General features: G+C 41.1%; 1 protein-coding gene across 2 annotated transcripts; it reads left to right on the top strand.

Annotated features, from left to right (window-relative positions):
* The first annotated feature begins 6465 nt into the window (after positions 1 to 6465).
* LOC139542479 (probable G-protein coupled receptor 173) lies at positions 6466 to 11575 on the top strand. 2 transcript variants are annotated; one of them, XM_071347938.1, is made up of 2 exons: positions 6466 to 6857; positions 9185 to 11575. In XM_071347938.1, exon 2 carries the CDS (start codon positions 9386 to 9388, stop codon positions 10586 to 10588), a length of 1203 nt encoding a protein of 400 aa, XP_071204039.1. In that variant the 5' UTR covers positions 6466 to 6857; positions 9185 to 9385; the 3' UTR covers positions 10589 to 11575. The 2 variants fall into 2 exon arrangements, with proteins under 2 accessions (XP_071204039.1, XP_071204040.1); XM_071347939.1 differs by lacking the exon at positions 6466 to 6857 and adding an exon at positions 6886 to 7928.
* The last annotated feature ends 1639 nt before the right edge of the window (positions 11576 to 13214 follow it).

The following is a 13214-nucleotide window of genomic DNA, read 5'->3' as shown; positions in this document are numbered from 1 at the left end:
TTAGAGATGTTCAGGACCAGATTATTACTGGCCACCCATTCCAAAACAGACTGCAACTCTTTGTTAAGGGTTTCAGTGACTTCATTAGCTGTGGTTGCTGATGCGTATATGGTTGAATCATCAGCATACATGGACACACATGCTTTGTTTAATGCCAATGGCAGGTCATTGGTAAAAACTAGAAAAGAGTAGAGGGCCTAGAGAGCTGCCCTGCGGAACCCCACACTTTACATGTTTGACACCACACTTTACATGGTTATGGTCAATAATATCAAAGGCTGCACTGAAATCTAACAGTACAGCTCCCACAATCGTATTATTATCAATTTCTTTCAACCAATCATCAGTCATTTGTGTCAGTGCAGTACATGTTGAGTGCCCTTCTCTATAAGCATGCTGAAAGTCTGTTAATTTGTTTACAGAGAAATAGCATTGTATTTGGTCACACCATTTTTCCAACAGTTTGCTAAGCATGCTGACAGCATGCTTTTAGGTCTGCTGTTAGAACCAGTAGTGGCTGCTTTACCACTCTTGGGTAGCGTAATTACTTTGGCTTCCCTCCAGACCTGAGGACAAAGACTTTCCTCTAGGCTCAGATAAAAAATATGACAGATAGGAGTGGCTATAGAGTCAGCTACCATCCTCAGTAGCTTTCCATCTAAATTGCCAATGCCAGGAGGTTTGTCATTATTGATAACATTCATTTTTACACCTCTCCCACTAACTTTACAAAATTCAAACTTGCACTGCTTTTCGTTCATTATTCGTTTTTTTATGCATGAATACAATTGCTCACTGTTCATGGTGGGCATTTCCTGCCTAAATTTGCCCACTCTGCCAATGAAATAAGCATAAAAATAATTGGCAGCATCAAATGGTTTTGTGATGAATAAGCCATCTGATTCAATGAAAGATGGAGTTGAATTTGCGCTTTGGGTGGTGGACCATTCTTGAAACACATGGGAAACTGTTGAGCGTAAAAAACCCAGCAGTGTTGCAGTTCTTGACACAAACCGGTGCGCTTGGCACCTACTACCAACTTCCATTTAAGAATGATGGAGGCCACTGTGTTCTTGGGGACCTTCAATGCTGCAGAAATGTTTTGGTACCCTTCCCCAGATCTGTGCCTCGACACAATCCTGTCTTGGAGCTTTGCAGACACTTCCATCGACCTAATAGCTTAGTTTTTACTCTGACATGCACTGCCAACTGTGGGACCTTATATAGACCAGTGGCAACCCGTCATTCAGGGCATTCAGGGCACCACTGTTTAGCAAAAATAATAAAATAAAAAATACATACGTACATCATTTTTTTTGGGTGCCTGTTTTGCATGTTATTTTGGCATTAATACGTGTCACATATCAGTTTGCAAATAATGTCAAAATAAAACAAATATTTAGTTAATAAAGCAGCATACAAACTTGGTCTCTTTTTTTGCTTTCTTGAGTAAGGGGGCTCCAAAATGCAGGTGTTTCAGCCTAGCTCAGTGCTTTCTGTGGTGGTGGGGCAGCCAGTGGAAAATACAGAGCGTATGGGTTGGTAATGTTCTCTAGTTGCGCCGTGATTGGCTCAGTGTTATGTCACTCATGGGGACACCAATGCCATGATTACTGTATATATGTGATAACCTTTGTATGCTTGCAATGTGCAATGATGGAAAAATACTGGGTAATGGAGATGTACTACTTTACTCCTCAGGCTGACAACTAAAGCACCTGCTGATAGTCATGCAGCCTCAAGGCCAAGATAGTAGAGTGAAAAACCAAAGTCTAGACATGTTTTTCTCATCTTAGATACTTTGTATCTAATCCAATGCAACAATGTTAAGATATGATTGACGGTAGGTTGTATAAAGAGCGTTGTCTCCTGTTTCGCCACACAGATCTTTACTATAGACCACTGAGGTACTCTGTATGTGAATCTCTGTCTGCAATTGCATTTTATTACTAAAGAGTTTTATACCAAGGTTCCTGTGTCTGTGTCATCTATCTGGAAGACTGATTGTTAAAGGAAACTTACATCACCACATGCAAAGGACCACCCAACATCATCCATTGTTTTCAGTGTCATGATGTCCTTGAGGAGCAGATTCAATGCATGAGCAGCACAGCCAATGGGTGTGATGTGAGGGTAGGATTCCTCCACTTTAGACCAAGCAGCCTTCATGTTCGCAGCATTGTCTGTCACCAGTGCAAATACCTTCTGTGGTCCAAGGTCATTGATGACTTCCTTCAGCTCATCTGCAATGTAGAGACCGGTGTGTCTGTGCTCTTGTAGAATACTGGTTGAGGGGTGGAGATGATAGGGTTCATTATTCCTTGCCCACGAACATTCGACCACCCATCAGAGATGATTGCAATACAGTCTGCTTTCTCTATGATTTGCTTGACCTTCACTTGAACTCTGTTTAACTCTGCATCCAGCAAATGAGTAGATAAAGCATGTCTGGTTGGAGGGGTGTATGCTGGGTGAGGAACATTCAGAAATCTCTTCCAATACATATTCCCTGTGAGCATTGAGGTGAACCAGTTGCATACACAGCTCGAGCAAGACATTCATAAGCATTTCTCTGACTACGTTCCTCCATTGAGTCAAAAAAACATCTGATTCCAGGAGGACCATGAGTCTATTTGGGGGCGCCAACCCAGACAGGAAGATCACGTCAGTAACTCAACCCACTCAAGTGACGCACCCCTCCTAGGGACGGCATGAAAGAGCACCAGTAAGCCAGTGAGTCAGCCCCTGTAATAGGGTTAGAGGCAGAGAATCCCAGTGGAGAGAGGGGAACCGGCCAGGCAGAGACAGCAAGGGCGGTTCGTTGCTCCAGAGCCTTTCCGTTCACCTTCACACTCCTGGGCCAGACTACACTCAATCATATGACCTACTGAAGAGATAAGTCTTCAGTAAAGACTTGAAGGTTGAGACCGAGTCTGCGTCTCTCACATGGGTAGGCAGACTATTCCATAAAAATTGAGATCTATAGGAGAAAGCCCTGCCTCCAGCTGTTTGCTTAGAAATTCTAGGGACAATTAGGAGGCCTGCGTCTTGTGACCGTAGCGCACGTGTAGGTATGTACGGCAGGACCAACTCGGAAAGATAGGTAGGAGCAAGCCCATGTAACGCTTTATAGGTTTAACAGTAAAACCTTGAAATCAGCCCTTGCCTTAACAGGAAGCCAGTGTAGGGAAGCTAGCACTGGAGTAATATGATCAAATTTCTTGGTTCTAGTCAGGATTCTAGCAGCCGTATTTAGCACTAACTGAAGTTTATTTAGTGCTTTATCCGGGTAGCCGGAAAGTAGAGCATTGCAGTAGTCTAACCTAGAAGTAACAAAAGCATGGATAAATTTTTCTGCATCATTTTTGGACAGAAAATTTCTGATTTTTGCAATGTTACGTAGATGGAAAAAAGCTGTCCTTGAAACAGTCTTGATGTGTTCGTCAAAAGAGAGATCAGGGTCCAGAGTAACGCCGAGGTCCTTCACAGTTTTATTTGAGACGACTTTACAACCATCAAGATTAATTGTCAGATTTAACAGAATATCTCTTTGTTTCTTGGGACCTAGAACAAGCATCTCTGTTTTGTCCGAGTTTAAAAGTAGAAAGTTTTCAGCCATCCACTTCCTTATGTCTGAAACACAGGCTTCTAGCGAGGGCAATTTTGGGGCTTCACCATGTTTCATTGAAATGTACAGCTGTGTGTCATCCGCATAGCAGTGAAAGTTAACATTATGTTTTCGAATGACATCCCCAAGAGGTAAAATATATAGTGAAAACAATAGTGGTCCTAAAACGGAACCTTGAGGAGCACCGAAATGTACAGTTGATTTGTCAGAGGACAAACCATTCACAGAGACAAACTGATATCTTTCCAACAGATAAGATCTAAACCAGGCCAGAACTTGAATTGAAATGCATTCCAGGTGACTACCTCATGAAGCTGGTTGATATAATGCCAAGAGTGTGCAAAGCTGTCATCAAGGCAAAGGGTGGGTACTTTGAAGAATCTCAAATATAAAATACATTTTGATTTGTTTAACACTTTTTTGGTTACTACATGATTCCATATGTGTTATTTCATTGTTGTGATGTCTTCACTATTATTCTACAATGTAAAAAAAAGTACAAATAAAGAAAAACCCTTGAATAGTAGGTGTTTCCAAACTTTTGACTGGTATTGTGTGTTTTTCAGTTTCTTGAAATACTTTGCAAATGCAACTTATTCTACTGTTCGTGAAAACTGAAATGGTCTATTCATAACTTTTTTGTGTAGTATCTCTTATCCAGAGCAACTTACAATAGTGAGATCCCCCATGGGAATTGAACCCACAACCCTAGCATTGCAAGTGTCATGTTCTACCATCTGAGCCACATCACATCATTCCAAACCACTTGATGTCTCAATATGCTCAATTACTGTATTGTGCGTAGTTTTTCTTCATGGTGATGGAAAGTCTAGGTACAAACCTAGATGACCCGGCTATGTGCATGACAGTAATGCACATTTGCATTAATGGGTTTGTAAGGATGGTAAATTAATACTGCACAAAAAGTGGTTGTTTTCCTTGTTATTTGATCAATAAATATATTTAATTTGATGTGGATGTTTTGTGTCTTTGCACCTTTTGGTGTAAATGTTTGAGGACAGGGTCTTGTTCTGTCTGGATTCCATGAGAATGACAATCCCAGAGGAAGGGACAGGTCAAAGCTCTTACAATTCCAACTATTGAATCCTGCAAGATACTGTTCTTAATTATATAACGACCTATTTTTGCCTAAGCAGAGTTGCTGAAAAAATGTTTTTTTGCCCACGCTACAGATGTCTATATCATCCGATAATACTAGTAAAGGCCCACTGCACTACTTTTGTGAAAAATATATATTTTCACCCAAAATATATATTTTTGTTAATGTATATTACAAAAAAAAGTTTTTTTGCTGCAGTACCCTCAGCACCCCTATTTCCTGCTGCTATGCCCCCTCTGCAAAATAGCAATTCATTTAACAGCTGAAAAATACAAAAAACAGGACAGATCTGCCCTCCAGCGAATGTTGTGGTTAACTACACAGAGAGCTACACACTCTTTGGATAATGCTTGTTAACTTACAATATTTTTGTGCAGCTATAAAGGATCTAATTTTTATGATATTTTAATTGTAATAAAGAAACTCTTATTCATGTGTTTTATAATTACTGTTGGGCCAAATTACATAGGTATTATTCAGTACTGATTCATTTTAAGGCAGCCTGGTCTCATAGACTAGACGTAACATAGTAAATTTAAATCCGGGACACTCAAATTAGTATGATATGTTACGTATGGTATGGTTACATAAGACAGAAGGTTACTTAAGGCAAAAACATAGGGAGGGTGGTTGGACAAGGTGAATGAGTGGTCGTATAATGCGAAAGTCTAGCAACCCAAATGTTGCGTGTTCAAATCTCATCATGTCCCACTTTATATAATTTACTACTTAGCATGTTAGCTAACCCTAACCCTTTTAGATAACCCTTCCCCTAACCCTAACCATTTTAGCTAACCCTCCCCTAAACCTAACCTTAACCCTTTAACTTAACTCCTAACCTAACCCTAACCCCTAGCCTAGATAACATTAGCCATCTAGCTAACGTTAGCATTAGCCACCTAGATAACATTAGCCATCTAGCTAACGTTAGCATTAGCCACCTAGATAACATTAGCAACAACAAATTGGAATTCGTAACATATATATTTTGCAAATTTGTAACATATCGTAAAACTTAAATTACATTTGTCCATTTTAATAGCTAGGCAACTGCACACATTTCAACAAATAAAAAACAAATAAACGCCAGGTCTAAATTAATTGTTCAAGGTTTATTGTTTGATTTGTTACATTAAATAATTCAGTAATGACTCAAAATTATGACAATCATCTGTTTTTATTGTCAGTAGGAAACTGCTAGCCATTGGCTGCTAAAAGCTGAGAACTGCTAGCTAACTGGCAAGCACAACAACAGTCAACAACTTCGGGAGTACAAACGCCTGGCTCAAATAGGAAATAGACGGGAAATAGACGCCTGGCTCAAACAGAAGCTTGTCTCTAATAAGCACCTGTTGTGTTCAGTGATTTAATAAGCAAATGAATGCCAAGGCTATTAATATACGTTTCACGGTATTGTACAAATTGCAATACTTAACATATCATACGAATTGTAATCACAAATGAATACATACCATACAAAATGTAAATGGTGTGTCTCTAATATAAGTACAGAATAGAGACCAGGTTGTTTAAGGTCACAGTGCATTGCCATTCCGACGTCATGACATTTGACCTTTTACATATAGAGGGAATTCCTGGTACATGCAAATGTGGCTTCTTGGCAAATAAAGATTATTATGATTCTGATAGGTGATTCAAATCAAATTTAAATCAAAATGTATTGGTCACATTCGCCGAATACAACAGGTGTTGACTTTACCGTGAAATGCTTACTTACGAGCCCATCCCCAACAATGCACAGTTAAAAGTAAGAAAGATATTTGCTAAATAAAAAGGAAATAGTAACACAATAAAATAACAATAACGAGCAAGGGTACCGAGTGGAATAGAACTGATGAACCTCGCGAACAGCATCCACGAAGGCAGACGCAGCCATTTAATTGGGATTACTTTAAAATCATTAATTTAAACATCCAAACGTTTTTATTTTGACCGTACCTTTGTTGACTAGAAATGCGATATGAATGTACATTTTTGTCATTTTCAATAGCCTATGACAAATCAAATGCGCTCCCATCGTCCGCCAGGCAGACACATGGAATGTGGACCTTCACCGGACAACAACACAGACTGGCTGCAAATTACTGGGTAAATAAATGCACAGCGTTTGCTTCTACATCATGAAAATAGAGATTAATCGAGGTTATTTTGAAGACTGTGGATATGCGTCAAGGGGCGTCAAGACGTTAGTCGAGGGAAACTCGATATTTCAATTTACGTTTATGGGTATGAATATCTAAGATTTGGATCTGACGATATAGAGGAAGATTGTATTGCAGGCTATAGAGGTTAGCCTACGTGCTGTTACTGTTACCTCTCCTAAATTGTCTTTAGACTATATTTACCTCGGATCTGACGCAACAATAGCCTACCCGATGATAGTGCAAATGACATGAAATTATGGAAACGAAAATGTGACACGTCCTTTGGTCTGTGTCTGTGTGAAACTTATGCTTAAGAGGCCCAGTAAACGTTATGCTACCTGTGGCCCAACCCAATTGTGTAATCGCTCAGAGAGGACAGACATAGCCTATCTTGAGTGTGGTGGTTTCAATATTGACTGGAGAATGTGTTCATACAATGTCAGTTACGCTTCTATGAAGGAGGATTCCCGCATCTTTACATATCCTAGCAGTGTTAGGGAGTAGTGAACTAAAGCCTGCATGTAATTCAACTAATTTAACTACATTTTGCAGTGACTTGGTGGTAGTTGAACTAAATAAAAATCTTGGTAGTGTTTTCAGTAGTATTTTTTTGCCATGTAGCGGTGCAGCTAACTACTGGAACTACACACTTCATTTTTTGCAATAAAAACAAGAAAATATGGGTGAAGTAGGCAATAATTTACTTTCTTTTTCAGCATTAGACCTGCCTAATTCTCACTTAAAACGTAGTTTTTGTGTGTAACAGGCTAAATCACACATCCTGTTAACATCTGACTCCAGAGTGATCTGTCTTGCAATTTGTAGTCTATGACATTTCAGATTTAGATATAATTTTTTGTAGTTTGGCTGTCATGAACTAATTTTTCAAAGTAACTTTATTTAGTTCAGTAAACTACATTTTTCTTAACGGTAGCTTTAGTGTAGCTTCATTTCTTAATTTTCTTCCGGTGTGAAACATTGTAGCTTCTCCAACACTGTATCCCAGAAATCGAAGGTAAGTTATTTCTGTATATGAAGCAAATAATCTAAATGTGACATGACGATGCACCTTATATCTCTTTCCCATGCTGGATGTTCACAGGGCATTACTTAAAACAGGTCAAGAGTCAATGCAGTGATGAAGTGATGTGTTCATGCAGAAATATGTCTCTTATCAAAGCTAGTCATTAGTAGCCAAGGCATGTGATTAAGATGACATGCATCTACACAGTCTTAATTGTGATGAGAGCAGTATTGCAATAATCTTCAATGTATTTAGTGCCTCCATGCAGGCCCAGCCCCATTAACAGGTGCGTTGTTATCATGAGTTTCCTGGGCACGGCTCTATACAGTGACAGTGGTGCTGAAATCTGCGATCAATCCTTTGTTTTAGTTCGCGCTGATGTGGCGCTGTCCATTGTGCTGAATATTTGCTCGCTGGGCACAACAATGAATTCCCGTGGCCTAGTTAGTTACATTTCTTTATGGTACCTGCTCCTTCTACAATTAAGTTGAAACATGCTTGAGTCAGGGTATTCAAATGTGTAGAAAATTCCCTGCATGCTATGTAGACATTTCCTTGTTATATTATTATTATGTTAAGACCTCCCAGTCTGGGAGGCCTGTGTATTCAAATATTAGGGAATCATTTATATTCCTTGAAGTCAACAGGTGAATCACTCACTCTCAGACACGCTCAGAAACCCGCATCTGCCTCCCAACTCTTTTGTTCAGCTATAATGATAATTTAATTTCCATTTACAGTGTCGTTTTAATTACAAGATCAATATGGAGTACACTTTTTTTGGCACAAACACTATTTTCACATTTAGAATGTGAATTAGTTGGAAGCTAATGCTGTCTGTCTTATTTGATCTGCTTGGTTGTGCTCTGCTCTGCTCCATCCCCTATACATCCCCATGCATGCACTCAAACACCCACACTTGCACAAAGTATGTGAGCTGTTGTATCTTAGCAACGGGCAAGGTAATTACTGAGAGAGCCAAGGAGCTGGCATGCTGGAGAACTGCTGATTTGATCCCAGCCATAGAAAGACAGTAAGGCGGAGATATCTTCACTGTTGCCCAACACACGCTTCTGAGAAGCCATGTTTTTATTTTCTTTGTTGTTTTTATGCATCTAAATCGGTCTGAAAAACATATGACGGCCTGTTATGCAGATGATTGCTCTCTGGTAAATGGATAAATGTGCCCTCCTGGAGTGAGTGTTAATGCACTGTCTTATTTTGTCTGTCTGTTTCGTTGTTCACAGGTGCTGGATGTAATGGAGAAAGGACAAATGAGTCTGTTATGTAGAAAGGATCCTCACAGCTCCCTGTAAGTGGGACAGAGACATCCACCAGGACGGACGAGAGGAGGGCTGCCTGAGGCGGAAGAGTGGCATCGGTCGGTGAGAGAGAAGGGGTAGAGAATCACCCTAGCACCCCGCCCCTAGAATCACAGAGCTGGAGGCATGTCTAACCAGACCCAGATCTTTGGCATTGATGGACCAGGCAGCCTGCTGGCAGTGTTGGCTTCACAAAGGGCCAGCAGCATCAGCACCAGCAGCAGTGAAGGAATCTCGGCTGCAGCTGTGTCCGCCTACATCAAGCTGGTGTTCCTGGGCCTGATCCTCTGTGTTAGCCTGGTGGGCAACCTGCTGGTGTCTCTGCTGGTCCTCCGAGACCGGGCCCTCCACAAGGCCCCCTACTTCTTCCTGCTGGACCTGTGCCTGGCTGATGTTGTCCGCTCTGCTGCCTGCTTCCCCTTCGTCCTGGTGTCTGTCCACAACAGCTCCGCGTGGACCTACAGTACCTTCAGCTGCAAGCTGGTGGCCTTCCTGGCTGTGCTCTTCTGTTTTCACGCTGCCTTCATGCTGTTCTGTGTGGCTGTGACTCGCTACCTGGCCATTGCCCATCACCGTTTTTACACCAAGCGCATGACAGTCTGGACCTGCGCTGCCATCATCTGCATGGTGTGGACTCTGGCCATCGCCATGGCATCGCCACCCGTCTTTGACGTGGGGACGTACAAGTTCATTCAAGACGAGGACCAGTGCATTTTTGAGCACCGCTACCTTAAGACCAATGACACTCTGGGCTTCATGCTCATGCTGGCCGTCGTGGTCCTGGCCACTCACGGTTTCTACGCCAAACTCCTGCTGTTTGAATACAAGCACCGCAAGATGAAGCCTGTCCAGCTAGTGCCGGCCATCAGCCAGAACTGGACCTTTCATGGACCAGGAGCCACGGGCCAGGCAGCGGCCAACTGGATCGCAGGCTTCGGCCGGGGCCCAATGCCCCCCACCCTGCTTGGCATCAGGCAGACTTTGCACAACCAGCAGCATCGGCGTCTGATGGGCATGGAGGAGGTGAGGACGGAAAGGAGGCTGGGCAGGATGTTTTACATCGTCACCCTGCTGTTCCTGGTGCTCTGGGCTCCCTACATAATGGCCTGCTTCTGGAGGGTGTTTGTCAAGTCCTGCTCCATCCCACACAGGTACCTCTCCATCACAGTGTGGATGAGCTTCGCCCAGGCAGGGGTCAACCCCATCATCTGCCTCCTTCTCAATGAGGACTTGAGGAAAGTGCTGAGGGCCCACCTGCCCACCTACAGCAGGACTAGACAACACCAACAGCTGCACCGCCATGAGCTGTTGGTGTTCACCATCACATGATGCACTACTGCAGGGGTGTCAAACATACGGCCCGTGGGGAGCATCGGGGAAAAAGAAAAATATATGGATAGACTATTTTGACGCAGAGGAAATATAAACAATTTTCAGTGCGGCCCTCTGTACCTCGTTGAAGACCGAATGCGGCCCTGGGGCAAAATGAGTTTGACACCCCTGCTCTACTGCATCGAGTGATGGTGGTGGGATCGGTGTGTTTTGTTTGTATTATACTGAAATGGCTATCTGACTTTTTTTTGGTAAAGATAATGTTTATCAGATGCTACTATTTTTGCAAATTAATTATGACTTTGTTTCATATGTAATGTACATATCGTGTGTACATGCAGTATGAGAAGCAGGTTTGTAGTAATACTTGGTAATTAACATTATCCATAGATTCTCATTTATATGGCTGAAAATTTCAAAACTATTAACAGTGATTTTCTCTAGTTCAATGGAGGGGATTGCAACTGTCACCAAAAAAAGCAAAGCATAGGTTATCATCAGCTGCAAATGGATAATGAATCTAGATTGGAAAGAATCTCATGTGAATTGTAATAGGACCCATATGATTAAAAAAAACATCTTTAACCATCAGGGAACCACCAATATAACCTGGGCACAAGTTTGTGCCTTCTATATTCCAAATAATCATACAAATCTAATGACATTCACTAATTTAAACAAGAGTAATGTTTGGAATTCAGTGCCAATGATTTGACTTAAATATGTCTGAACATTCCCTTGTTCAAAGACAACCATTTCTAAAGGCAGAGAGCAACAAAGTAGCATGCTTTACAACATTTTTTTATGGTTCCCAGACTGAAGTTTGCAAATGTTTTGACATTGAAAAACCAACTGAGAAGTGAAATGGGGTTTAAAAATATTAGAGGGGTCTGGCATTGTTTTCTAAGATATCCTGTTGTACAGTATTTAAAGGGATTGTTTTTTCCCCACTCACCAATAAAGTTTACTTTTGATGCATTTTGATCTGGCTGCTGACGTCAGTTGCTATGGGATCCATATTCTTAGCAATTTGAGAAACACAACACAAATTGAGCTCAACATACAGTTGGTATAATAAAATATTAATTTTATTTTGCCAGTTGTACATTCTTAAGAAAAAGGCATGTTTTATTTACAGAAAGATTTGGACCAAGATCACCTAGTAATGCTCAATATACAGTGTAGCTTTGGCCACTGAATGACATCCTGTAGGGAAAGTCTGGGGCAGTATGTACAAAGTATCTCAGAGTAGAAGTGCTGATCTAAGTTCAGGTCCCCCCCCTCCCTCCATGTAATCTTATTAATTGTGATCTAAAAGGCAAAACTAATCCTAAATCAGCACTCCTACTCTGAGACGCGTGATACATATGGATTACGGCCCCTGGTCAAATGACATAAGATCTCACACTGGGAAGAGGTCCTACAATTTTGTCAGTCTGACTTAAACAACCCAGCACAACCTCTGAGGGGACAGAGTATATCCAACAATGAATGTGAGGCTTCACACATGAATGACAGTCCTACAACTGTGTAATTCATGGTTTTAACCAGCCTATTGAACTGCAGTCACAAGAAAGCTCTTTAAAATGTCTCTGTCAACGGTAGGGCTGGGAATTGCCAGGGACCTCACGATACGATATACTTAGGTGCCAATACGATATGTATTGAGATTCTCACGATTCTATATGTATTGCGATTTGATAATGTTATTTTATTGCAAAATGAGTTTTGATCAGTTATGGAAATAAAAGTGCTGAAAACATTTTAGCTCCCTATCTAAAAAGAAGATGGAGAACAAGCTATGATGGGAACCTGCTGGCATTTTGGTACAGGTACAGCCAACTAGAGCAAAGAATATTGCAATATTGTCAAAAGGATACGATTTATATCAGCAAAAATAATATCCCAATATGGAACTATCGATACACCCCCATCACTAATCAACGGCTCCTAATCCAAAAAGTCATGGAAGAGTCTGCATTTTCATACATATTAAAAACACACCTTTCAACTTTCAACACATGCCAGTTTTGTACAAATTGTACAGCAGACAATTACATCAAATGAAAAGTTTACAGTGGCTTGTGAAAGTATTCACCCCCTTGACATTTTTCCTATTTTGTTGCCTTACAACCTGGAAATAAAATATATATTTTTTTTTTTGTGTCATTTGACTTACACAACATGCCTACCAGTTTGAAGATGCAAATAATTTTTTGTGAAACAAACAAATAGAACTAAAAAACAGATAACTTGAGCGTGCATAACTATTCACCCCCCCAAAGTCAATGCTTTGTAGAACCACCTTTTGCAGCAATTACAGCTGCAAGTGTCTTGGGGTATGTCTCTATGAGCTTGGCACATCTAGCCACTGGGATGTTTGCCCATTTTTCAAGGCAAACTGCTCCAGCTCTTTCAAGTTGGATGAGTTCCGCTGCTGTACAGCATTCTTTAAGTCATACCACAGATTCTCAATTGGATTGAGGTCTGGGCTTTGACTAGGCCATTCCAAGACATTTAAATGTTTCCCCTTTAAACCACTCAAGTGTTGCTTTAGCAGTATGCTTAGTGTCATTGTCCTGCTGGAAGGTGAACCTCTTTCCCAGTCTCAAATCTCTGGAAG

This window comes from Salvelinus alpinus, chromosome 17 (genome assembly GCF_045679555.1).
Source record: "Salvelinus alpinus chromosome 17, SLU_Salpinus.1, whole genome shotgun sequence".
NCBI lineage: Eukaryota > Metazoa > Chordata > Actinopteri > Salmoniformes > Salmonidae > Salvelinus > Salvelinus alpinus.
Note: the sequence above shows the minus strand (reverse complement) of the source record. Positions and strands in the feature narration are given on the sequence as shown.

Excerpts from the sequence above, each read along its gene's own strand:
- LOC139542479 (XM_071347938.1), top strand. The coding sequence starts at position 9,386 with ATGTCTAACCAGACCCAGATCTTTGGCATTGATGGACCAGGCAGCCTG.